General features: G+C 32.7%; 2 protein-coding genes across 2 annotated transcripts in view; both read left to right on the plus strand.

Annotated features, from left to right (window-relative positions):
• The window catches only part of LOC136038426 (snake venom metalloproteinase BjussuMP-2-like), a 224819-nt gene that overhangs the window by 185545 nt on the left and 11576 nt on the right, over positions 1-27698 (plus strand). Inside the window, exon 11 of the mRNA XM_065721499.1 lies at positions 7771-7845. Coding sequence (XP_065577571.1) covers positions 7771-7845 — 75 coding nt within the window. The remainder of the gene's footprint in view (positions 1-7770; positions 7846-27698) is intronic.
• LOC136038859 (ubiquitin-conjugating enzyme E2 J2-like) lies at positions 280-6755 on the plus strand. The gene has a single exon (XM_065722311.1). It carries the CDS (start codon positions 1732-1734, stop codon positions 2392-2394), a length of 663 nt encoding a protein of 220 aa, XP_065578383.1. The 5' UTR covers positions 280-1731; the 3' UTR covers positions 2395-6755.

Raw genomic sequence — 27698 nt, forward strand, 5'->3', positions numbered from 1 at the left:
AATCAGGTATAGATCTGAATATGGATTGTTTTTCCCATGGACAATTTTATGTTGCATGTTCAAGAGTCGGTAAACCTGACAATCTATCTATATGCACAGACAATGGAACATCGAAGAATGTTGTATATTCGCAAGTTTTACGTAGTTAAAAACATATATATATATATATATATATATATATATATATATATATATATATATATATATATATATATATATATATATATATATATATATATATATATATATATCTTTCTATATTCACAGGTGGGACACAGGGACACAACTACAATGGCGCGTAACTAATATGGCGCGTAATAACTTACGCGTGCGGGAGGGCTTTGGGGGAGGCGCGAAGCGCCCTCACCAACTAGGTGTGGGGGTGGCGTGAAGCGCCACCCCTACAGCTAGTATGACTATAAAATGTTGTTTTGTTTTAAGTGTTTTTTTTTTAATTACAAAAACACGTATATTTGACAAGTTCTTCATTTGATAATAACATAAGCTGCAACAAAATGTACTTTTTCGTAAAATATTGATTATATGATTTTTATTATTACAAAAGGCACTAGATGTGGCAATTTCCTTCAAAATGAGCCGTTAAACAATTCTTTATGGTATTCCAGCACCTTGCTATCTGAAAAAAAGATATCATATAAGCAGAATATTGTGGGTGCAACCACTTTTCTTGATTTTCATGCCGATATATTTTTCTTGTTGTTCAAGCCAAGGGACGGTAAGTTTCCTATGTTTAGGTTTCGGACAAGGTGGTTCTAACAATGTGCTTCTTGTTTTTATCTGAATATTTTTAGGAGTTATGGGCTATTGTACTTTTTACTAAGGTGTGATTGTCTCTTACTAGGTTGCTAGCTACTTCTGCCAGAGTGTATAAATATTGCATTCACTTAAATTTAATTATAACCTATGCGATTATAATGGAGTTTGTCATGCTTGAATTTGTTTGTAACTATGATTCTATTTAAAAAATATTTTAATTTTAATTACAAAAGGTACTACATTTCGAAATTTCCTTGAAAATGAGCCACAGCTCTCTATGACTCTCCAGTGCTAAGCTAGCTGAGGAGAAAAAAAAAACGAAAAAAAAGACTCCGCTGGTACATTATATCATGGTTGCAGCCACTTTTCTTGATTTTAAACCCAATAGATTTTCCATCTTGTTCAAGCCAAGTTGGCTCTAATAGTGTACTTCTTGTTTTGATCTAATTATTGTTAGGGGGTTATGGGCTATTATATTCTTTAATATTACAAGTGACCGTCTCTTACTAGATTAGTAGCTACCGCTGCAACCCTGATCAAGCCAAGTAATTTTTCTCATCATTCAAGCCAAGGGGCAATTAGTATCCTATATAGGGATATTTTACAAAGCGGTTCTTATAGATCTTATAAATATAGATATAGAATATATAGTTTACAATAAACTGAACTATTGAGTGTGACTTAGCTGTTTCTTTGACTTGCGTCATGTTTAAACACTTATGATGCAATTAATGAAAAAAGGTATGGCATTATTTTTGGATGCCATTCTACATTTTTTAATATGCTGGACAAAATACATAAACACAAAAAATATTGGAATTGCTGTAACAACTTGTATAAAATCTCTACAACTTTTGTACATCCTGGTTAAAAAAATAAAGGATTATCTCAACAGCAAAATCTCCATTCTATTATAAAATTACCTCAGCACATGCAGATCAAAATATTCAAATTATGGAAACAGCGATTCGTCGGCTTAAGCGAGAATATATACATCTAAAAAAAGATCCAGTGCCATATATAACTGCTGAACCACTACCATCAAATATTCTTGAATGGCATTTTATAATGCAAGGGCCAGAAAATAGTCCGTTTGAAGGGGGTTATTATCATGGAAAACTGATCTTTCCTGAAAAGTATCCCTTCATCCCCCCAAAATTTTATATGGTTACGCCAAGTGGAAGGTTAGCAATAAATGTAAGTCTTTGTCTGACCATGAGTGCCCACCATCCTGAGGAATGGGACCCGAGTTGGACTGTTTCTACACTCCTTGAGGGGTTTCTTAGTTTCATCCTAGAGGAAAACTCTTCACCTTCAATGGGTAGTCAAAGAACATCAGCTTATGAGAAACAAAAGTTAGCTGTTGTCAGTTTAGATTTTAATCTGAAGAACAATATAGTCAAAGAACTATTCCCAGAAATTTTTGATAAAATGTCAGCTGAAGTTCAAAGGAGAAAATTGGAAGCCGAAAATGCAGCCAAAGAAAACTCAGGTGAATCTTCAAATCCCTTTAGTTTTTTAAATATAGAAAGTTTTAAAGTTTTAGCATGCACGATTGTATTCAGTTCGTTCTTAGCTCTCTTAATAATTAATGATGTAATTAATAACTTAATGTAAAAATAATTAATAACGTTGACAATTAATTAATAATAATTTTCATATAAACAAGTGGAAACTTTATTTTGTCACTGAGGGGTAACACCACCTAGACATAACCGTAAAAATTCTTTACAATTTTATTAAAGAAACTATGTTAATGAACTTCATGTTATAACACAGGTTTTGGCAATGGTAACCTAGATTTGGACCTTAGATAAAACACTTATTTGTCCAAGAGAAGACTAAGGCCTCAAACTAGTTATAAAATTCGTTTTGAAAATGGATTAAAACTGGAATTTTTTCCCCAAGAATTCTTATTGTTCTTAGGCTTATTCTCAACTGTAATGCATATTCTATATTTGCCAAATCTGCTATTCAAAGTAACGTTAGCTTTGATAGCGATTAATTTTTAAATGTTCTCCACAGAAAAAGTTTTTGAAAAAAGTAGAGCTCCACTAAGCTAAAAATGTGAAAAAAATTGAAAAACCTTCCTAGCGTAGAACTACCATAAATCACCATATGTAAAACTCGAAACAAACAGAAAATACAATAAATAACCGAATGAAACTTAAACCAAGCAAAAATTAACATTAGTAGGGCTGACAGCTCCCGTGCCTTCTAAGGACTAAAACACGATTTACCCTTTACTTAAAAAAGAAATAACTTTGAAAATATGTTTGTTTCAAATTATCTTGTCTGAACATTATTTCAGTTAACATGAGCTAGAGGTCGTTCTTTACTATAACTAGAGTCAAAGGACTGTGAGTTTTCTAAATAGGGCTTTTAGACAAGGCGGTTCTAATAGTGTGCTTCGTTTTTAACGAAGTAAAACGAAATAGTACAACCTAATTGGTTTTTACTATGGGGCGTGATTGCATCATACAAGGTTGGTAGCTACCACCGTAGCCTGGATTGCTTGCTACCGCTGCATCCCGGATACTATTGGCTATAGTTTGTTCTTTAACATAAACTTTATTAATCAGATATATCAATATATTCTACATAGTCTAGTAGTTAGAATAGCCGGCTCTCACCTAGTTGGCCCTAGTTGAATTCCCGGTATGGGAAATTTTAACCTATGCTGATATCTTGAGGAAATTTCATCATCTATAGAATGATTAACAAATACAAAGTAGAGACAATAGGGAAAATCTTTTCAAGACAGTGGAAATTAGTTCTGTGAATATTTCGGCCCTATGTCCAAGGGCCGTCTTCAGCACAATACAAGAATAAGAGAAAAACTATATATATATATATAAATGAACTTACATCAAATTTTGAGAATTAAAACTAAATAATTAAAAACACTTTTAAAACTTTTTTTAAAAATAGCCCTAGCATCCTTACTTCAACGAAGTTCAACCAGGACTGGCGAAAAGAATGAAATGAGAATATAAGCTCATTCAAACTAAAGAGAAAAAAATTATTAGATGCAATTTCTTAAAGCTAATCTTGCTTGTTTAGCAGCCTGTCTCAAAGGCCTTTTCGTAGTTGGTTCAGTACTATTATAAATCGGTTTAGTAAAATATATTGTTAGATCGTTTTTAATTAAATTTGAGTATAAAGAATTTAGTGAGTATTCCCCTAAGTCCCTGTTCAAAGAAATATTATTATTTATTTTGAGATTAATTTCGATTGATCGATTCGATTGATATAATACTTTAGTTGATATGGACTACAGTTGGTTCTTTAATGTAAATATTATCTAAATTAATACAAGATTAATAAGCTAAAAATTTAGGAAAGATCTGTTCTCCATGTCAAGCACTTTTTTTCAATATCAAGGATTCACAGTATTGTATTAAATTATCTATTCAAATTATAATTGAATTTACTGAATTAATGATTTATTACTTATGCCTTCAACTTTATTTTAATAGTTAAAACTTTCTGATTATTTATTTCAAATTTTGCATCCCCAAAATTTCTGCGCCTGGGACAAGTAACTCTGACCCTCCTCTAAAACCGCCACTGTCAAGACTGGAGCATAATCAGCAGTTTAAGGAAACAAATTTAAGTGTTTCCAGTATTTTAACTTTAATACATTAAAATTATATAAGACTTTAAAAAACAAATATCAGAATAAATTAATTCACAATTAAAGTAGAGAAGGAACTCAAGCCCAAATGAACTGAGCCCTCTGGTTTAATTATTTAATCTTCATTATTTTATCTTGGAGGTAACTAAAACGACCTATGATATATACGTTTCGTATAAGACATGATAATAATTCGTTAATTAACTAGACCAGTCTAGTTAATCATAAATAGGGATTATGTAAGTTTCATTGGTTTCATGGCTCTAGAGATAGCTTAAACCTAGTAAAGAGCAAACCATGGCACAAATTGGACCTAGCTAGCTGCCTAATTCTCTTAATTTCGTCTCTTACTATTCCAAATCAGAAGAAGCCATAGACTTTTTCCTCTTTGTGATTTTCATATTGAATGAATGAATGAATAAACTTTATTACCCGTAAAAGTATAAAAAACACAAAGTACGGAATATTATAAATAAACAAAAACAAAAAGATAATCAGCGAAGAAAAAAAAAATTCAAACTAACAAAAGACAACATCGACTAATTAACCAGTATCAATATGGAAAAAAGGCTACAGAGGGTCATAAACGTGAATGAAGTTGATAGTCTTTTTACATAAATCATCACTGGAAGACCGAATCCGAGAAGGCACATCAATTAAACCAAATCGAGCAATTATTTTTTGTTTCGGTGCCATCTAGGAAGCCGGAGGAGGAATTTGCAATATCTGAAATAAGCCGTACGTAGAGTATGTTGATCTTTCTTACGAAACAGATGAGCCATGCCTGATGAAAACAAAAGCACAGGGGCGCAATAAGCGTTATAAATCATGCACAAACCGTTGCGGTTGTAACGGCTTTTGTTTGGGAATATTTTTCCGTAAGCGACGCGTAGGTTTTTCACGGCTTGATTCACTACGGATGAACAGGTAGTGGAAAATGTTTGGCCGAAACACAGACCAAGCCAACTAACTAAAGAAAAACATGGTAGAACTGCAGTCCCAGTAACGAATGGAGCGACCGCATAAGGGCTATTAAAACAAGTAAACTCGCATTTAGACGCATTAACTGACAGTACAATCTTAAATAGTTCATTGGTTAATATAGTAAAATTAGAAAGCAATCCACGGCGAGTCCAGGCAACAAGAAGAACGTCATCTGCATATGCAATAGAAGACAAACCAGTATTACCGTAAAAAACACAACTTCTAAGGGGACGCAGGCACGATGCAAGCACGCATTTAAATATACTAGGAGACAATACGGCACCTTGCCGAACTTCCTTATTAATTTTTACCGGGTCAGATATTTGACCATTCTAGGTAACTTGAATTTTAGACTTTGATTACCAAGAAGACAATAAACTTAGTACGGAAGGATTAACACCTGAGGACGCAAGGGAAAATAGAGCCTGAGAGTGCACAATATTGTCGAAAGCTCCAGAAATATCAACAGTAAGACAGTATAAGGACATTTTAGTTTTTACGGCATCTTTCATGAGTCGGCTTAAAACATGATGTGCATGGGAGCAACCGAAACTTTTCCGAAAACCAAATTGAAAAGGCGTAAAATCACAATTCGACTCAATTTCTGGTAGTAACAAATGTTCAAGCAACTTACTTAAGATACACGATACTGTAATGAGACGATAATTCACACATGACGTGGGGTCCTTGCCTCGCTTTTGAATAGACATTACACGCCACAAATGAAACTATCAGGAACAAGCGACTGTGCTAAGCAAGACTGGAAAAATATTTGTAGATGGTTAAGTAGAGCAGGACAATCATAAGCAAAAAATCGGTAAGAAAGGCCGTCACCATCAAGGCTATTTGAACGCTTAATTTTTCTTAAAGCCCGGCGAATTTCAAATATTGCTACAGGCTGGACATGAGCCTGCAGGAGACGGTATGGTAAAAGCGGTTTAAGCAACTTATAATAAAAAGACTGAAGAAAACTATTCAATACACTGAACACACGCTTATAATGATCAGCAAAATTAGCTAGCTGGAGACAAGATAGGGTAGATGGGGAGCATTTCTCACTATTAATAACCTTATTCCAGGAGGCCTTATCGGTGAGGCCTGGGTTATTATATTAAAAGATGATCCTTAGAAGAATTTAAATATACAAGGATCGAAGTTGTATTTTATTAAAATTTCCAACAGTAATCACGTGCTCAATAATGTATTCAGTACCACATAATGGGAAAGAGCCGAATCTTGCAAATTAATAATTGATTATGCCTGAATTCAGCATCTGATGAAGCAAAAATTATAAAGACTTGGAAAATATTGTTATATTAAGAAACGATCATTAGTTACATAAAAGATTGATACAGTTCATTGTAAATGGGAACTATACAAGTTTATCTATATCATGGTAGTAGATATATCTAAAAAAAATTATATAAAGGATCAGTACAGTCATTTTTTAATGGGGAATGTGAGTTTTTACATAGGAGATTATTATAGTTCATGGTAAATGCTGTCACTCAAATAATTTTTAACACAAGTTTTGTATAGATGTTAACTTGACAAATGTGTTTAAATTGTCTGCAGAAGGAATTGAATTTGTGACCTTTGCAGTAAAATACCAGCACTCTATCCACTACACCCTGCATACTTTCAAGGACACAATTTTAAAGTGATTTATTTTGTACTTGAATATCCAATTTTAAGTAGTAGCTTGCAACCTAGTCAGAGATGATCATGTCCGATACTAGGAAATAAAACATAAATAATTTTAAGAAATAAAGCCCATAGCTCCTAAAAATAGAATTATATCGGTCACATAAGAGATCGATCATAAATGGTGTCAGTCAAGAGGATCCCATGTAGTGGTTATTAATAGAAATTTCATTTAGGCTTTAAATTGACAAATGTGTTAAAATGGTCTCCGGCAGGACAGTCACACACAGCTTTTCAAGCTTTTCAAGAATCCAATTTTAAAATAGTTTATCTTTTACTTAAATGATAAGGGTTGCAGCTGTAGTTTGCAACAAAGTTAGAGATCATCATGTCCAATATTAAGGAATGTGTTAGCCCGTAATCCGGGTGGCCGTGGTAGCTAGCAACCTAGTTTGTCTCTCTATGACGAACAAATAGACAAACTTTTGTATCTATTTTCACAGTATACTAAATGGAGTTATGCACATTTGAGTTTTAATTTGTTCGTGATAGAAAAGCAGCGTGGTCTTGAAAAAAAAATAATTACGTATTTTTATTAATACGTCGAAAATACGTTGTTTTCTATTACTTTCTATTGGATTTTTGTTTATTGAACATGGAATATTTTGGATATTTAGATATTGCATATTGAAGGATATTTTCCATTCTTTTCCTTCATTCTTTTTCAGTTTGGAAAAAGGAATGGAAGCAGACGAGCTGAAGTGGTTCAAGATTCCATACAAATTGCAAATATAGCAGACTTAGTAAGTGTAGTTCTTGACTTTTTTTATGGAGACGGGTGACCCAATACTGCAGCTGTCTCTCCTTTCAGCTTTTGCTGAGTTACTGGTTTTGTGTATCGGTAAAAATATATCAAACTGATTCAAACATTGTGTGGTAACTAACTGTAAGTAAAGAGTGGCTCGTGATAATAATTCAACTTCAAAAAAGGATATTTTAATAACAGTATATATGTCAAAAGAACTTAATTATGTTTTAATTCCAAATATAAGTTATTCATTAAGGATGAAGTTATCCATCAAAACTTTTGAGCCTGAAGAAAGCTGACTTAATTTAGAAAAAGTGAAGGGGTAGGGGAACACAATTAGTGAACCTTTCAACTCTGCTGAGCAAAACGGCTATCTTAAAGCTTCTATTGGATTTATTTGGGGAAATGGTTTGCTTGGGGGGCCTGTTGCCCTCCAGTCACTTTTGACTATTAGATAGGGCAATAGAAATTGCAATTTCGAAGTGAATGAGCCATTTTCGAAGTTTCTACAACAACTTCCACACGAGGTGCATGGTTTAAAAAAAAAAATTAATGCATTTTGCCCAAGTTGCTCTTTACTTAGAACGCTCCTTTTACTTTTACTTTTACTTTTTGAACGCTCCTTTTTGAACAAATGGTTATCGCAAAATTTCTACCAGATGTATTTTGGTAAATTACGACGTAGGGAGGATAGCTGCCCTCAGATCACTTTGAATCTTAAAATGGGCACCCGAACGTCTGATTACCAGTCCAATGAGTCCTCTTCAAAGATTATACGACCACCCTTTCTATAAAAACCCTATAAGCACCAAGGGGAAAGGTTACAGCCCTTTCCCTGACGGCTGTGGAAGGTGGTGTCATCCTCAGAGTAATAATTTTGGGACCTTTCACTACGCCGAACAAAAACAATGTCTCAAAATTTTGATTGGATGTTTTTGGAGAAATTAAGTGGGGCGGGTTGCCCTCGTATCACGTTCGACTGTTAAAAAGTTCACTAGTCCTATTAATTTACTATAAAATGAGCACTTCCGAAGTTTCTACAACAATTCCTTCCACGCGGAATCCCTGGTCTAAAAATAAATAATTAATTAAATAATGCATGTGTCCACATCGCTCTTGACATGGGCAGCGCTATTCCGCCACCTATGATTAGTTTTTTCAACATTGCAGAGTAGGCCTATGGAACATACAAACAAAGTTGCCAACGTGGTATAATTTGTACAGTACTGCTAATGTGGTTTAGTTGTAACGTCTGTGTTAAATTGAACAGTGATGCCAACATTGCTTTTGTCGTATACCTTTAGTCTATGATCGAGATCGAACTCATTTTATATATTTTACGTTGTCTTTAAATTTTTGCTTCAATTAACATTGGATTTTCAATAAATTGGATTTTCCAATTATTGGATTTTCCGCTAATTGGATATCAATAAATTACCATCTTACAGCTCTATAGAGAAATTTGTGTTGCGAGAGCAACACTTTGGTTTTTTTTTTTTTTTTTTTTTTTTTTTTTTTTTTTTTTTTTTTTTTTTTTTTTTTTTTTTTTTTTTGTTCCAAGCACCCCGATTTTAGCTTATTCCTAGAAAGTGGTAAGGGTCTAACCTCTGCGGTTTTTACGGAAAGTTTGGGCCTTTAGCCGGATTGATGAATATGACTGCATTTTGGAAAGCTTCGTAGAACTCGTCGGCCAAAAAGGATGGTTTTTGGTTGTATTTCTACCAATTTCTGTTCGTAATTTCAGCCCGAGTTTATCATTCCGTTTTTTGCACTTGAAATTGCGGTAGAGAAATGGTATCAGATGTACTTCTTAAGCTTTAAAAGTTCTCTGATTGCTAAAGAACTTGGAGTTTATGCTTTGATCCTTTTTGATCCTATGCCTATGACGTTAGAAACTTGACCTACGGCAGAAAAGTCAACTTTTGAGCTGAGACAGATAGTTTTTTTTCGACGGTAGTTGATAGCTCTTGATGAGCTGTTCAATGTATATCCCATCCATTTTTTAGTAGAAAAATTCCTTCGTGAGATATAGCAGTTTGAAAGTTTAAAGGAGTTGACAACTTTAGTAGCAAGGTAAACACTGAAACCAAAAATAGGCCAATACAGAAATGACATCAAATGTGCCTCTTAAACTTTAAATAAATAAAATAAAAGTTTTTTAACTTAAAGTAAGGAGCAAAATTAAAACTTAAAATGAACAGAAATTACTCCGTATATGAAAGGGGCTGTTCCCTCCTCAACACCCCGCTCTTTACGCTATAGTTTGACTCTTTCTCTCAATTCTACTTTTTAAAACAGTAAAAAACTTCGTTTTAAATTTTAATATCGCTCCTTACAATCAGTTTAAAAAAACCTGTTTTTTTTATTTAATTTCTGAACGTTTTTGAATAATACATGTTTTGATTTTGGCTCTCCGTACATGAATAATCAAAACAAGATTTGATTATTAATTTATTTTTATGGCTAAATGGTTTTCTCGTAGTTTTGGTCGGACAATTTTGAGAAAAAAGGAATGGGAGAGTAGGCCTAGTTTCCTTCCAATTTTTGGCTATTTAAAAAGGCAGGCAACTAGAACTTTTAATTTTTTACGAACGTTTTTATTAGTAAAAATATACGTAACTTACGACTTAACTTACGTAATTAACTTCTACATTCGTATGTTTTTATTACGTATATGAGGGGGGTCATGCCCTCGTCAATGTCTCACTCTTTACATTAAAGCTTAAATTTTATCCTAATTCCTTAAGAATGACCCTTGAATCAGAAAGGCCGTAGAATAAATAGTTGAAATTAATAAAATTACTTTAGCGTAAAGAGTGAGGTATTAGGAGGAGGTAAACCCCTCATATGCGTTATAATTTCTGTTCGTCTTAAGTTTTAATGCTGCTCCTTACTTTCAGTTGAAAAAACTTTTTAATATTTATTTTTTCATTGTCCCTTTATGGAAATTTTATTCCCCCATGACAAATTCCTCCAAAGAAGATCCCCCCCAAATAACCCCCTCCCCTCAACCCCTCCCCCTCCTAACCAAAAAAATCCCCCTGAAAGTGTCTGTACACTTCCCAATAACCATTACTATGTGCAAACACTGGCCAAAGTTTGTAACTTGTAGCCCCTCCCACGGGGACTGTGGGGGAGTAAGTCGTTCCCAAAGACATAGTTATTAGGTTTTTCGACTATGCTGAGGAAATTTCCCCACAGCCACCCCAACAGCCTCCACTTACTGATTTTTAACGAGGCTCGTTCAGTAAAAAGACAAAATTACTTAGACTTTAACACGCTTACCTTTTGCGAACAAAAATAACCTTCGTAAGGATTTAACTTCCTGATTCTCTCTGTGAATATTCCCGAATTTCCTGGAATTGCATAGTGCCAAAAAACATGTTTTATTAGCCCCCATGCAGTTTTTTCAGACAGCACTGGGAAAACTTGCTGCAAAAACTCATCCCCTGTTGATCTTTATAACTTACTAATTTTTCCTATAACACTTTCCTAAAGGGCAATTCAAGAAGATTATATAGGGATCTTCTATTTTGAAGAAGGCTCCATTTTGCCAGTTTTTATTGAGTTAGAAAGATGCCTCATGTTTGTTTTCAAGCATTTTCTTTTTTCAACTATTAATGATTAAAGCAGTTTATGAAAAATTACAAAAAGTTCCATCTGCCACAAAAGCCACAATGGAAAATTGGGATTTCTACATTTATTTTATGTCAGATCAGCTAATGTTATTTACATTAGAGAAATGATTTAATTAGCGACTTTTTAATTGGCAAATCAATATACCTGTAGGCCCATGACTGAATCTTCCCTTATGAGTTACAGTTTCCATACTCAAACCCGATAAGTACTAATTGCTTACAAAAGAAAAATATTACATTTTTTAATTTCAAAAAATTCGAAAGATTAATTAGATTACAAAATATTATGTTTATTTCTTAGCATGGTTGTTAGTTTTCTCCTCAGCATATCGTTGTCACCTTACAAATATTCCCGTTCTCATTTGGATCGAAAGTTTCTCCTTTTTCTTTGTCTCAATTTGAACCCCAATAAATCATTATAAACAGTTCGCGATAACGAACTTTAAGTAAGGAGCGACTCGGCTCAATTGCAACCGAAAGTCTAAAATACAGAATCTTGATTCAAATAGATGTATCAAAAAATTGACTTATTATTCTGATTCTGGATATATACGTTTTAGTAAGTTTAGCTATTACTCGTCAAAGGCTACGAGCCTGAGAAAATTTGCCGAATTTTCAAAAAAAAGGAAGAACCCCCCACCCCTAAAAATAAAGAATCTTAATAAAAATTCCACCATCAGATTTAGCGTATCAGATAACCCTACTGTAGAGGTTTCAGGCTCCTATCCTCAAAAAGGTTGAATTTTGTATTTTTTTGCCAGAAGCAAGATCACGGATGTGTGTTTATTTGTTTGCTTTTTTTTTCCAGGGATAATCTTATCGACCCAGTGGCCGTAAAATATCGGGAGCGGGCTTATTCGAATGGAAGTTAAAAGTTCTAGTGGGCTTTTTAAGTGACAGAAAAGATTAGAGGGCAAGTAGGCTCCCTCCCACGCCTCTTTTTTCTCAAAATCATCCGATCAAAATTTCTAGATAGCCATTTTTTAAGCATAGCTGAAAAGTCTAATAATTATGTCTTTGGAGATAATATGACCCCCCAGAGCCCCTGGGAAAAGTTCTTTAAGTTATAAATTTTGTCTGTTGTGTACGTATAGTATTTGTTGTTGGGAAGCATACATACATTTTTCGGGTGGGAGAGGCGAATTTTCTGCTTGAGGGATTTTCTGCGGGTATTATTTTTCATGGGGAGGAGAGTTATCAAGAGTTGAATTTTTCAGGTGAAACTTTACACGGGGTGAATTCATCAGAATGCCCACACGAAATTTTTCTTTTGTCTTCCTTTCTCTTTGCCGACTCAATTTTACGTGTGGTGATGTTAAGGGTAACTATATGGTGTAAATTTTCACATGTATTTAACTCTCTAGAGGATATGTCCTTTTGGAGTAGGGATTTTTTTTCATGGAGGTGAAGCCAGATTTCTTCGCATTGTTTAAATTTATTTTTTTAAAAATCAGAAATTAAATAAAAAACAAGTTTTTCAACTGAAAGTAAGGAACATTAAAACTTAAAACGACACTCTTTACGCTAAAGTATGAATTATGTCCCTATTTTTAAACAGCGACTCATGAAACAAAAGGTTCATTTAATTAGTACAATAAGAAGTTTTTTTAAAAGTACTAGGAAACTGCTTCAATGGCTCAAAGTTTAAAGCACAAATTTTGATTCCCGACGTTTTCCACCGGGCTAAGGTACTATCAAGTTGAAAGACCATGTCTGCATTCATCTCAAGTCATTTTGACCAATCAGAGGTAATACATGACCTTTAAGTTCCCACTTCTTAATCTACCTTTATTTTAATTGAAGCAAATTCAGAAGACAGTTGTAGGTAACAAAATTATGATTGAAAGTAAGGGTACATGCGAATGTTACTCTACAAGTTCAGAATTTAGTTAATTCACATAAATAAGAATTCTTGCATATAAAATATTATTAAGATAAAATAAGATTTATTCATCACAAAACACAGATACAATATTACATTTTTTACTATTCCCCCAAAGGCTCTTTGGCCTGTAAAAAAGGGGAAAAATAAACGATTCACTTACTCAGAGAAAAAAATAAAATAATCACTTACTCACAGAGAGAAGAGCAAAAAGGAGAAGAAAAGAATATATAAATAAAATAAAAACTATAGAAAACAAAACTAAATAGACTAATAGATTGAATAGACTAAATTAATTATGTAGCTCAGTAGATAAAATAGACTCCAATGAAATAATAAGGAAATATATATACATATACATACATACACGCATATACATATATAAAAATAGATAAAATAATATCTAAGAAGCCAAAGAATTTTTAATAGTTTTTTTTTAAAAAAAACGAATGACTAGCACCTTCGAGCTGATTCGGGCAACTTATTCCATACCATATGACTCGCAATTAAAGGATTAAAGTCTGACCTTACACAAGGAGTAAAAGGAACTTGAATATTATTTTTGGTATTGCGAAGATTATAATCATTCTGATCAGAGGTGAAAGATGATGGAACACTTAGGGGATGGGGGAGGTCACCACGAAGCTAAGAAAAAGTAAAACATGCACACAAAAGAATATACAGTGACTCGAGATCAAGTAATTGGATAACTCTTGAACGGTTAGTTTCCTTAATGAGGTTTCTAGCTTTATTATAAACCTTAGAAAGTGGTTTTAACAGTGAAGAAAAGGTTGACATCCGTGCTATTGGACAGTAGGAAACGTAAGATTGTATCAAGGAGTGAAAAAAGATTTCCAAAATTGATCCAGGGAAAATATGCTTAAGTTTCCTTAAAATACAGATTCAACTCTTTATTATTGATTAAATAAAAAACAAGTTTTTTCAACTGAAATTAAGGAGCAAGATTAAAATTTAAAACGAACAAAAATTATTATGTATATGAAGCGTGTGGCCTCCTCCTCAACACCTCGCTCTTTATGCTAATGTTTGTTAGTACTTTTAAAAAAAGCTTCTTTTTGTTCCAGTTCCAAACAAGCCCTGTGTTTCAGGAGTTGTTCCTTAAGAATTATGACACAATTTAAACTTTAGCATAAAGAGCGAGGTGTTGAGGATGAGGCAACCCGATTGATATTCGTAACAATTTTTATTTGTTTTAAGTTTTAATGTCGCTCCTTGCTTTCAGTTAAAAAACCTGTTTTTTAATTTTTTTTTGTTCTTTTTAAAATTATCCCAGGATATCTGGCCCAAGTTCCATGGAGAAATACCCCCCCCCCCCAGGATAAATCCTCTAGACAATTCAATCCTGGAGAATATTTACCCAGAACAATTATTCTTAACAACTCTACACGTAAAATTGAGACGGAAAAGAGAAATCTTCTCAGGAATTTTGACAAATACCCCTAGTGTATAATTTATTTGACAAACCCCCCTCACCTGGAAACTTCAATCCCCATGGATAGTTCTGCGTTTAAAAAAAAAAAAAAAACAGCAAAAAATTCGTCTTCCCACCCTAAAATGTAAATATGATTCCCAATAACAAATACTATGTGTAAAAAATGGGCAATTTGTATAACTTAGAGACCTTTCCTCTGGGGCTGCGAGGGGTTCATATCATATCCAAAGGCTTTTTTTATTGGGCATTTAAACTAAAATGAATAAAATAGCTATCTCAGAATTTTAATGTGGTGATTTTGGTAAAGAAGGGGTGGGGAGGGGGCCTAGCTCCTCTCCAATTATTTTGGTCACTTAGAAAGGGCACTAGAACGTTTAATTTCCGCTCGAATGAACTTTCTCGCGGTGTTATAGTGCCCCAGGGGCGATGCAATCACCCCAGGGAAAAAAAACAAATAAACACGCAACCTCTACAACAGGGTTCTCTGATACACTAAATTTGATGGTTGGATTTACATTAATACTTGTTCAGGCTCTTAACCTTTGATGGGTACTAAACTTAATGAAACTTATATGCTGGAAATCAGGATAAAAATCTGATTCTTTTAATGTATCAATTGGTATCAAAACTCCGTCTTTTAGAGTTTCGGTTACTATTGAGTCGGGTCACTCCTTACTTACAGTTCGTTACCACGGACTGTTTGATATTTTTTATACATCCTACTTTGTCTGTAATCCATTTTTATCCTCTCATTGAAAGTGACACCCTTTGAGTTTTTATCTGAACAGTAATAATATAGTCTGCTTTCATTTTTTAGGTATAAATTAGGAGGAGTGATAATTTAGTCATTTAACTGAGTCATTTTTCAGTTTTTTTTTTCACTTTTGATACTGATACTTTCATTTTGCTTCTTTTCAATACTGATGTACCCCGTCACCTCTGTGGCACCAATGTATACCCAATACTTTTAGGAAATATTTTAGGATATATATTTAAGAACTTTTAGGATGATTTAGTCACTGCCACACCTTTGCAATTGGTTCATTTTTAAGTTTATTTTTTTCATTTCTGACACTGATATTTCCTTTTTGCTTATTTTCAATGCTGATATACCCCGTCTACTCTGTAGCACCAATGTACACCCAATACATTTAGGAAATATTTGATTCTGGTCAGTAAAAGTGCTCCACAATTAGGGATACTAATCAATGGGGTAGAGCGAGGAAGTAGTTGCCCTTTCTAGATTTAAAAGAAATTCCTTTTTGGTATTTTCATTAAAGAAACAGAAAAATACACCCATAGATTTAGAAAAATATTTAGTTTTGTATCTTGATAAGAGATATAAGCCAAACAACTGCGCCACCTTTATTTTCTATGTGGCTGACACCCTGTGTACAATATCAAAATTTTAAGAAAGCAAGATATTTGTGTGTCTCTTGCTCCCTCTTATTTTCTTATTATTTTACAACTTCGATTTCTGAACAATTCATGCTGTTTTTATTCCGAATATTCCCTGAAAAACACGTTCTTGGAAGCAGATGTAAAATGAGAATATTTTATGTATTTACTAGAAATTATTTATTTAAAGTATATCCTTAGAGTGTTTTCCAGGAATAGATTTACTTAATAGTCTGCAATAGAAAGTACAGTAATAGAAAAGACACCCTAAATAAGGTTGGAAAAATATTAAAAAATCATGTCAAGTCTCAGAGGAAATCTTAGGTGTTGGCTAAAGAAGATAGTTTTTCATGAAGATTAAGTTTTTCGTGAAGTAGATTCATTAAGATTTCAGGGAGAAGGGCAAAATAGATTTTTAAAAATATAAGGAGGGTTAAATTCGTGTTTTTCCAATAGTTTCAATGAAAATTCCAAAAAAGGAATTTTTTAATGAAAATACTCCCGAAAAAGATATTTTTAAAAATATAGAGGGAATATAAGGTTAGAATATGTTCCACCCTCTTGACGCCGCAGAGAAAGGAAGCTTTGAGGTTTATGTTACCTATGAGACAAGCATAAAATCGTAACTTGCACCGAAAGGACCAATTTAGAATTGTCTGGCCAAGGGGAGACTCATCGTCTGGGCGAATTTCCTGCCTACCTTTATTTTCTAACTGAATCATAAAATAAGAAAACTTGTTCTTGACGAGAAAAAAAAAGAAAGGATTGAGTTTCAAACAAAAATGATAGATTACTAAAAGTATATTTGTCTGATGAATAAAGCCCAGGGCCTAAAAACAATACATTAAAACAATGTTATTCCAAAAGTCATAAACAGATATAAACACGTTCAGTACAAATACAAGATTATTTAGACTATAACTCAATTATCTTTTGAAGTTCCATTTTTGTTTTGGGACCAAAAATTAACTTTGATAATTATTAAAATTTGTATTAAATTATAATATTATTATTAAACAATATTTTTATTAAATATTATTTAATATATGATTTTATATTTCATATTTTTATTATAAATGTTTTTTTATTACAATTATTTTTATTATTGTTATTTTTTATTTTCTTATTATATTTTTAATATAAATTATATTGTAATATATAATTGTGTGTTTTTTTTTTATAATTATATAATTTGTTTATATTTTAATATGTTATTTATATATTATTTAATATTTTATTATACACTATTATTTAATAATATTAGTTTTAAATTATTATTAAATAATTATAAAATTATTTAGCTTCCATATTCTCTCTATAATTATTTTCAAACTTTCAGGAATTGCTAAGCGCCAAGAAAACATGTTTTATTAGCCCCCCAAGCGTTTCCAAAGACAGCGCTGGGAACACTTGCTGATAAAACTCATCCCCTGTTGAGTTTTACAACTTTCTAATTTTTCCTGTAACACTTTGCTAAAGGGTAATCCAAAAAGATTACATGGAAAGGCCATTTAAAGGCCATGGAAAGGCTAGTTTTTATTTAGTTAGAAAGATACATCTTGTTGCTTTTAAGCCATTTTTTGGCTTTTTACTATTAATAGCGATGCACGAAAAGTTTTCACAGAAACTTCTCAGTAACGAAAAAAAATATTTACTGTTATTTTTTCGTTTTGGTTTGTAGATAAAAGTATTTATAAACGCAATTGGCATTCTTATATCTCTACACACATTGGATGAATTTTCGTATCTATGCACAAAATACTGAATTTATTTTGTAGTGTAAGAAAACACAAGATTCAACTCATTTCTTTGCTTCCTTCTGAATGGTTATCAGTGTTCTACTCTGCCGATTGAGGTCACCTTAAAAAAATTCTGCTTTCCATTTGTGTCGAAATTCTATTTTTCCATTGAATAACAATAAATTGTTATTATATTATAAGTACTATGGGACTCGAGATAAAATATTTTTCCCCGCCTGGACTTATCTTACTAGAAACTTGTGGTTTAAAAAAAATGCATTTATTCGGTTCGATTATATGAAGTTTTTAGGGCAGAATTGCATTTCCGTCAGTATTTCCAAGCTGGACAGCTATAGTAAATAAGGAGAAAAAAATATTTAATTTTTCCGAAGTTTTTCGTCTATAATATATCAAACATTAACATACTGTTGATTCCCAAGGACAACTACACCTTTAAAGGAAGGACAGACTTTCTTAAGCCATTTCTGCCATATTTTTTAGCGTATTTTGCGCTAATTTTCACCCGTGTTCGTTTTTTATTTTGTTTTAACAGCCATAAACTGCATAACTGTACATGAAAATGTTTTCCATAAAAGTTAAATCCCAATTTTCGAAAATATATCGGGTTGTCCAAGTTTCTACTGAACCAGTTCAATCACATTTCATTCTCGCCGTTCTTGGTGCTTTAACGATAAGTGCCTATAAGTCACATAGTAATAATCACATAATAATAATCACATAATAGTCACATATAAGTCACATAATAATAATCACATAATAAGTCACACTGGCTCTAAGTTTGAAGTCCAAATTTTGAATCCTGACATGATCTGTTGGGTTAAAGCATAGCCTAGGTTGGAAGACCCACATCTAATTTCTCATTCTAACCAATCATAGGGAATTCATGATCTTGAATCTACCTATAATCTAATTGAAGTGGAAACTGGCGCTAGTGTTGGCAAAAAACATCAGCGTCATCTAGCTTTTGGCGCCACTTGACTTTTTTCAAGCTTTGTAATCGTTTTTCTGTAAAAGACTGGAATTAAACCCTTATTGCTACACTAGTTTTACCAATTAAACAAATTAAATTAATTGTTCTCATTATTTACATTAAAAAAAAAAATATCGTGTCGCCAAGCGCTACATGGTGTTGAAAATTTTTGTCGACACAAACGCCATTTCCCACTCTTGTTAGTTACCAAGTTCCCACTCTTGTAAGTTCATTCAAGAAAGTGGATGTGACACTCAAGTTTTGATCAGTGAGATAATCGTACTTTTACTTTTATTTTCGAGCACAGAGTAGAATAAGTGATGAGCTAAACAGTACCAGACGTTCGCCATAGGCTATTTCTTTGGTTTATTTCCCTTTTCACACAGATATTTCTATTTTGCTTCTTGCCACAGCTGATGCACACCATCTTTTCTGTGGCACCAACATACTTCCACTGTCGTTTGAAAATATTCGAATCCGTTTAGTGACAATACTGTACAATCAGAGGTGCCAATTGGAAGTTACGGAGGGGGGGAGTAGTTGCACACCCATATTACAAAACATCTACTTTTGGTAATCTCATTAATAAAAAATCAGAAACATAAATATCCCCCTCTTAGATCTGAAAAAATAGCTTTTCTGCATATTCGTAAGAAATACGGACAAAATCATACGTACCCCGACCCTTTATATTTCGTGACCCTGACACCCATGTACACAATATCAAAATGTCAAGAAAACAAGATGTTTGCGAGTCTATTGCTCTCTCCCATTTTCTTATTATTTTACAACTTTTGTTTAATAACAATTCATGTTGTTTGTCTTCCGAATATCCCCCGAGAAACACGTTCTTGGAAGCAGATGTAAAATGAGAATATTTTATATATTTAATAGAAACTGTTTATTTAGACTATATCTTCAGAGTGTTTTCCAAGAATAGCTTTACTTAATAGTCTACAAGGAAGTGACTGATAGGACACCCTAAATTAGGATGGGATAAGATTAAAAACACGTGCCAAATCCTAGAGGATTTAACTGGTGTTGACTAAAACAGCCTTGGCTTCAATTTAGCACAATTTTAGAGGGGAGAGGGAAGCAGATTGTATCGCTCAAAGCCTAGAGGGCACGCTTTGGTTTTTTGTTTTTCAATGATAAAATCAAAAAAGAGACATTTTAACATGGAAATAACCCCCAAATGGATTTTTTCGAAATACACAGAGAAATATAAGAGAGGACCCCCACCCCTCCCTTGACACCAATGAAAGAAGAAGATTTAGTGTTTGTGTTTTCCGTGAAACATGCGATTTTATGACAAGCCTCCAGTTTTAGCTTGAACCAAAAGGATCGGATAATTTTATCATTGGATTTATATTAGTTCAACAATTCAGCATATTGATATTAATTAGAAATTCTCGTAGAGAATGATATAAACTTGTTTAAAATTGGTAAAGACTGTCTCACATTGCCTGGGTACTTTTGTTGTCTTTTTCAATATTCTAAAAATGTTGTTGTTTTTCTAAAATGCTATTCGGTTGATTCTTAAAAGGTTTTTATTCGAAATTATAAAAATTCTAATTCTAAAAATGTTATTTTGTATTCTAAAATGAAAATAGGGTAGATTCTAAAAAGGTTTTTATTGTAAATTCTAATAATTATAAATTCTAATTATAAAAATTAAATTTTTTTCTCAAATGGAATTCGGTAGATTCTAAAAAGATTTTTATTCAAAATTCTGAAAATTATATTTTCTATTTCTAAAAATGTAATATTTTTTTTTCTAAAATGCAATTCGGTAGTTTCTAAAAAGGTTCTTAAGCCAAAATTATAAAAATTTTAAATTTTAATTCTAAAAATGAAATTTGTATTCTAAAAGGCAAATCGATAGATTCTAAAAAGGTCTTTATTCGAAATTCTAAATATTACAAATTTTAATTCTAAAAATGTCTTTTTTTTTCTACAGTGCAATTTGCTAGTTTCTAATAAGGTTTTTATTCGAAATTGTAAAATCATGAATTCTAATTCTAAAATTATAATTCGGTAGAATGATAAAACTAAACCACAGCTGTCAGAAAATACCTGAATTTTGTCTAATGATAAATATTAAACCGTGAATCGTGAACCAACTTTCAACTACGTACGTAATATTTTTATGCTAAGTGATTGAGTTACGTTAGGCGTGAATTTTCACACTCAAATCGGTCTTTTCACGATAAGCTGACTTAAAATGTGTAAAGTCATTATAGTCATCGCCTGAGATCATCACAATCATCATAAGTAAACTAAAAGTTAAACAATCTGGAATGGAGATGAAGACTCAAGCTCTGATTTCTGGCTTTCTTTGAAAAGTCTATTAATTTATTAATAGATCCAGAAATTCCATTTTGTTGCTACTATGTTGACTATTCTATAACCTAACATGAACTTACGTTACGTGAAGTTCTATGTTCAAGAAAAGTCTACTTAGAATTGCATACGTTACGGAGAAAATACTATTCTTAATGGTACATAACGTGACAGAACTCTTAAGTAGCGCTAGTGTTAATAATTCGACAGCGCAGTGTGAAAGCACCGTAAACCCTAGTTCCCACTGTTGCAATTTCACGTAAAATCCTGTGACATGTGATAAATGACACAAATCGTGCGACAAACGACGCAAAACCATCCGTTTTGCTGCAATGTCGGATGCGTTGAATAATTTCAACTTATACGAGAAATCACATGCGTTGTTTTGATAAAAAAAAATCATAACCAAAGTCATGAATTAGCTGATTGAAAAGCTAATTTAGGCTGTTCTAGAGTTTGTCGCAGCGACGCAAAAGTCTGCGTTTCTTTGTGAATCTCCATCCGATTCCGTCCTACGTCTGTCCCACCAGAAAAAAATCATTTCGGGATTGACGCAGCAGTGGGAACCAGGGGTAAGCCTGCTGGAAAAAAAAACATACCTTAAACTTTAGAGAACATGAATCTTAAATAGGGAAGGAGAGAGGAATGTTGGTTGGAAAGAGAAACATTGTTCGCCACCATGGTGTCTTGAGATGACATAACACTATGATGGGTTCGTGGCAATGACAGCTGTCACGTTACCAATGTGACAGTTACCACAGTCTGTGGTAAGCTCTCGATTATGCACTGAATTAGGTCAAGTGGCAACGGTGGTTAGGCGAATTCTGCTGATTGTCTAAAGTCAGAATAACCGTCTAATGTTCAGTACGAGAAAACTTTAATGGTGCTTTTAGTAAATTATTGTATTATTATAATTAATAAGTTATTATTATTCACACTTTTATTTTCTTATTTTTATTTTTATACAAATTGTGTTATCGGGTGATGGTAAACTCATTTAGGTCATATTGTGCAATGTATTGTTATTATCCATGAAAATAATTTTTATTTCTTAAAATAATTCAGCTTCTTGGAGGATCGTGGAGAATTCAAAAATGGGATGATCAACCCGAGGTTAATGGAAAGTATCCTATGCTCATTCAAACTATAAAAATTAAGATTGTTTTCTAGATGACCATGGATTACTGCAATCCTATTTTCCAAAATATGAATCTTGAGCAGAGCTGCTTCAAAAGCACCAAAGCTTTAAAACCAGGAGGGGAAAAGGGGGTTAATCTTTTCAAAAGTCCTATTGTCCAACAGACTTATACTTCAGTCAATAAATAAATGGGCAGAAAATTACCAAAAACTCATTCACCTTACATGTTCCGACTGAGATTTTGCTGTTCCGAAACAGATTTTAATATTTAGTAGTTGTCAGATTTTAAGGTTTGTTTTAATTTTTAAACCAGCACAGTATAGTACTGTAATCCAAAGGTCAATCTAAATTTTCAGAACACAAACTCTGATCGTTTATTTCCACAACCCCTCTCCCCTCTCAAAAAAGCCATAGAGCACAGTAATTCTGAAGATCCTTGTCAATCAAAAGTTTCTGAAAAGCACTGTGATTGGCTAGAACCCCGTCTTCAGGTACAATTAAATAAAAAAACTAGCTTTTATAACTGAAAGTAAGGAGCGACATTAAAACTTAAAACGAACAAAAATTACCCCGTATATGAAATGGGTCGTCCCCTCCGCAATCCCTCGCTCTTTACGCTAAAGCTTTTAATTGTTTTAAAAAGTAGAGCTGTGGCAAAGAGTCAAACTTTAGCGTAAAGAGCGAGGGATTGGAAAACCCATTTCATATACGGAGTAACTTCTGTTCGTTTTAAGTTTTAACGTCGCTCCTTACTTTCAGTTAAAAAAACTAGTTTTTTTTATTTAATTTCTGAACGTTTGTAATTAATGCATGTTTGATTTTGGCTCTCTGCACATAAATTATTGAAATGAAATTTGTATATTATTTTTTTTGGCTAAATGGCTTTCTCTTAGTTTTGATCAGACGATTTTGAGAAATAAGGGGTGGGGAAGGAGGCCTAGCTGCCCTCCAATTTTTTGGTTACTTAAAAAGGCTACTAGAACTTTTAATTTTTAACGAACGTTTTTATTAGTAAAAAATATGCGTAGCTTAAGAATTAACTTACGTAACAAACTTTTATATTCTTATATTTTTATTATGTGTACGAGGGGGTTTGTACCCTCGTTAATACCTCGCTCTTTACACTAAATCGTAAGTTTTGTCCCAATTCTTTAAGAATGACCCCTGAATCAAAAAGGCCGTAGAATAAATAGTTGAAATTACTAAAAATACATTAGCATAAAGAGCGAGGTATTTATCTCCTCCTAAATACCTCGCTCTTTATACTAAAGTATTTTTAGAACCCCTCATATGCGTAATAATCTGTGTTCGTTTTAAATTTCAATACTATTCCTTACTTTCAATTGAAAAACGTTTTCATGTTTGTTTTTTCATTGTTTTTTTTTATAGTAATGCTAGAAAATCCTGCGCCCTTTTCATTGAATTCTTCTTCCCCCATGACATATTCCTCCAAGGGAAGATCCTCCCACATAGCCCCCTCCCATCAACCCCACCCCCCCCCCAAACCAAAAAAATCCCCCTGAAAATGTCTGTATACTTCCCAATAACCATCACTATATGTAAACACTGGTCAAAGTTTGTAACTTGCAGCCCCTCCCCCAGGGATTGTGGGCGAGTAAGTCATTCCCAAAGACATAGTTATTATGGTTTTCGACTATGCGGAACAAAATGGCTATCTAAAAATTTTAATCCGTTGACTTTTGGAAAAAATGAGCGTGGGAGGGGGCCTAGGTGCCCTCCAATTTTTTTGATCACTTAAAAAGGGCACTAGAACTTTTCATTTCCGTAAGAATGAGCCCTCTTGCGACACTTTAGGACCACTTGGTCGATACTATGACCCCTGGGAAAAAGAAAAAAACAAAACAAAAAAAAAACAAATAAACACGCACCCGTGATTTATCTTCTGGCAAAAAATACGAAATTCCACATTTTTTTAGATAGGAGCTTGAAATTTTTGCTCTGATACGCCGAATGAGATGGTGTGATTTTCGTTAAGATTCTATGACTTTTAGGGGATGTTTCCCCCTATTTTCCAAAATCAGGCAAATTTTTTCAGGCTCGTAACTTTTGATGACAAAGACTAAATTAATTGAAACTTATATATTTAGAATCAGCGTGAAAATTTAATTCTTTTGATGTATCTTTTAGCATCAAAATTTCGTTTTTTAGAGTTTCGTTTACTATTGAGCCGGGTCGCTCCTTACTACAGTTCGTTACCACGAACTGTTTGATATAGCATTTAATTCAGAATATGACTTTCAATTAGAATATATTGAATGATACGTTATTTTCTATAACATAAAATTATTTTCCATAACATAACTTTGTTTTCCATAACATAACGTTATTTTCCATAGCATAACGCTATTTTCCATAACATTACGTAATTTTCCATAACATAACGTTATTTTCCACAATATAACGTTATTTTCTGTAACAAAACGTTATTTTCCATAACATAAAGTTATTTTCCATAACATGACCTTATTTTTCATAACATAACGTTATTTTCCATAACATAGCGTTATTTTACATATCATGACGTTATTTTCCGTAAAATAACGTTAATCTCTGTAACTAAATTAAGATTGGTTAGACTTCATTTTTGACTTTGATTCAGATGTTCAAACTAGCTGAACCTCAATTGTGAAGTGTTTTTAATTCAACCGATTCCTAAATGCTGACTTATGGTGGGAGATTGGAAATCCACTGCAAAGTAGAAATCTCAAAAATTCTAGAGAAAATCAACACAAAAGTGAAATTGTCCTGAAATAATATCCAACTGATTCGAACTAATACTGCAATGCAGGTTCACTTTAAATCACCCCATATTTATTTTTCAATTTCAGAAAAAATTTCATTCCTAAATACCTTTCAAAAATAAAATCTTATTAGGGATACAAATACACTACTTTAATAGATTTCGTATCTTTCGGCGAAAAAGTAATTCATTTGAAATGAAAATTTAACTGATGAATTCCTTAGTTACGTTTTTATAGATAAAATGCTCTGCAATAGAAAAGTAATTCCAAGCTTACCCCGTGCTTGAAGGGAACAGCAAAGAGCTTTAATTTGTCATTTTTCTTTCTATGACAGCTTATTTTTGATGAATCAAGTGGTTTTTTGATTCTTTATTATTTTCTTTGTTATTTTTAATATTACCAACTGAGTGTTACAACTGTAGTCATAATTAAAATGAAATTAAAATATCTAAAGAAGGGTAATATTTTTGCAATGAAAATGTATCTTGGTAGAGAATTACAAAAACCTTTGCAAAAATAATAACATAAGTCCCAATATTTTGGCTTCATATCCGGAAAGATAATGTGGAATATAAAAAGAAGAAAAAACATTAGATTTTATTACTATTTGTACAAAAAAGCTTCCTAATTTTTTCTTTCAAAGTTAAATGTTGTATCAAAAGTTTTACCCTCTTTTCAATATTTTCACTTCCTTTTACTTATAAATGGAAAGGCAATTTGACTAATTATCATAATAGTTTAAATTTTTGTTCCTATTAAATTAGTCAAATCTATAATCCAATATTTCACGATTATGTGGCCGTTATGATTGAATTGACCGTTATATATAAATGTGACTGTTATTATTGTATCCGTCTATTGTCATTAAATTTTATGTCTTCCCAAAGGCAGTAACTTATCATAATAGTTATAGCTTTTGTTTGTAAAAATTAGTTTAAACTGTAATTGGAAATTTTGATGATTATGTGACCGTTGCAATTGTACCCGTCTAGCGTCAGTAATCTTTGTGTCTTGTGTTTGGTGGTGACTTATAATAATTATTTTATTCTTTGTTTAAAATAAATTAATTTAATCTACAAGGGGACATTTTGACGGTTAGGTGACCATTATCGACTATTTGGTCATTATTATCGCAGCCGCCTAGTTTCGTTACCCTTTTTGTCTTTTCGTAGGCTGTATTATAGGAGAAACACGGTCTTGTATCAAACTTGTATCGCGAACATTACCCGTTTTTCACGGTGTAATTACGTTTTTCACGGTGTAAACGAGAATTACCCGTTTTTCACGGTGTAATTACGTTTTTCACGGTGTAAACGGGAATTACCCGTTTTTCACGGTGTAATTACGTTTTTCACGGTGTAAACGGGAATTACCCGTTTTTCACGGTGTTAGTACAATTAGCTTCGGCTCGGTGGAAGAATACATTGTAGCTATAATTTAATTAAATATTCAATTGATATTTTGGTTAGGTTAGATCAGTTTACGTTACGGTATTATAATAGTTAGTACAACTTATTAACCTTGATGAGAATGCTGATAAAAAGTTTGATGAGAATGTTTTCCAAGTACCCATCAAGGTTTGGTTTTGCGGGTTGAAGGCAGAATAACCTAATTTCTAATTTCGATAAGTTACACATAATAGTTATTATAGTTATATAACTTATAATAGCATAACTTATTGTAATAGTTATGGTTTTTGTTTGCAAAAATTAATCTATGACAAAGTTCCTCATTCAGTAAATACTAAGTTCATGAGAAATCGATCCATGTCTTCGATATGGCTTTTCATGGCAAATTTGCATTTGCTTTTTAATTTTCTGGCAGCTCTGGTCTTTCTTCACACTTTTTAAGACATAAATGGCAAATATGGCACATTTGAAGTGTTTTTTTCCCGAACCCGGTAACAGTTGAATTCTTTAACAAAAAAAGCTTTCTTTTGCGTGGCTGACTTCTCCCGACAAAGATAAAATAAAAACAATCCTGTATTTCACCAATATAGAGTTTATTAACAAAAATAATTAAAAATTAAAAAAATATTTAAAAATTAAAAATATAATATTTTTTATAATTATTTAATATTAAAATTTTTTTTTAAGTTAGTTCGTTTCGCTTCTCTTCCAAGTCAATCCCTTTCATTCCACCTTCATGTCCAATTGACTTATACACTTAGCTAGACATTGTTGTCCAAGTTCCTCTTGCCAGTTATCTTCCTCTTGTGTATGCATACTTGATTGGTCCAAATAGATAGCCCAAAATCGACGTCTTATTGAGCACAAGTGTAAAAAACAAGCCTTAAGTGACTTTCGCACTGGCTAGGCTGGTAGATATCTATACTAAGGGGTTAGTTATCGTCTAAAATCATCAGAGAACGGGTTGGGGGAAATGTTGAATGGGGATTGAAGTTTTGATCAAGCGTGAAATACTTTCTAAGGAAAGGTTATTAATTTATTTCCAAATATTAAATGCTCATCCAAAAATATATTTTATTACTTCTCAACGTAGCA

This window comes from Artemia franciscana, chromosome 18 (assembly GCF_032884065.1).
Source record: "Artemia franciscana chromosome 18, ASM3288406v1, whole genome shotgun sequence".
NCBI classification, from domain to species: domain Eukaryota; kingdom Metazoa; phylum Arthropoda; class Branchiopoda; order Anostraca; family Artemiidae; genus Artemia; species Artemia franciscana.

Excerpts from the sequence above, each read along its gene's own strand:
- LOC136038859 (XM_065722311.1), top strand. The coding sequence starts at position 1,732 with ATGGAAACAGCGATTCGTCGGCTTAAGCGAGAATATATACATCTAAAA.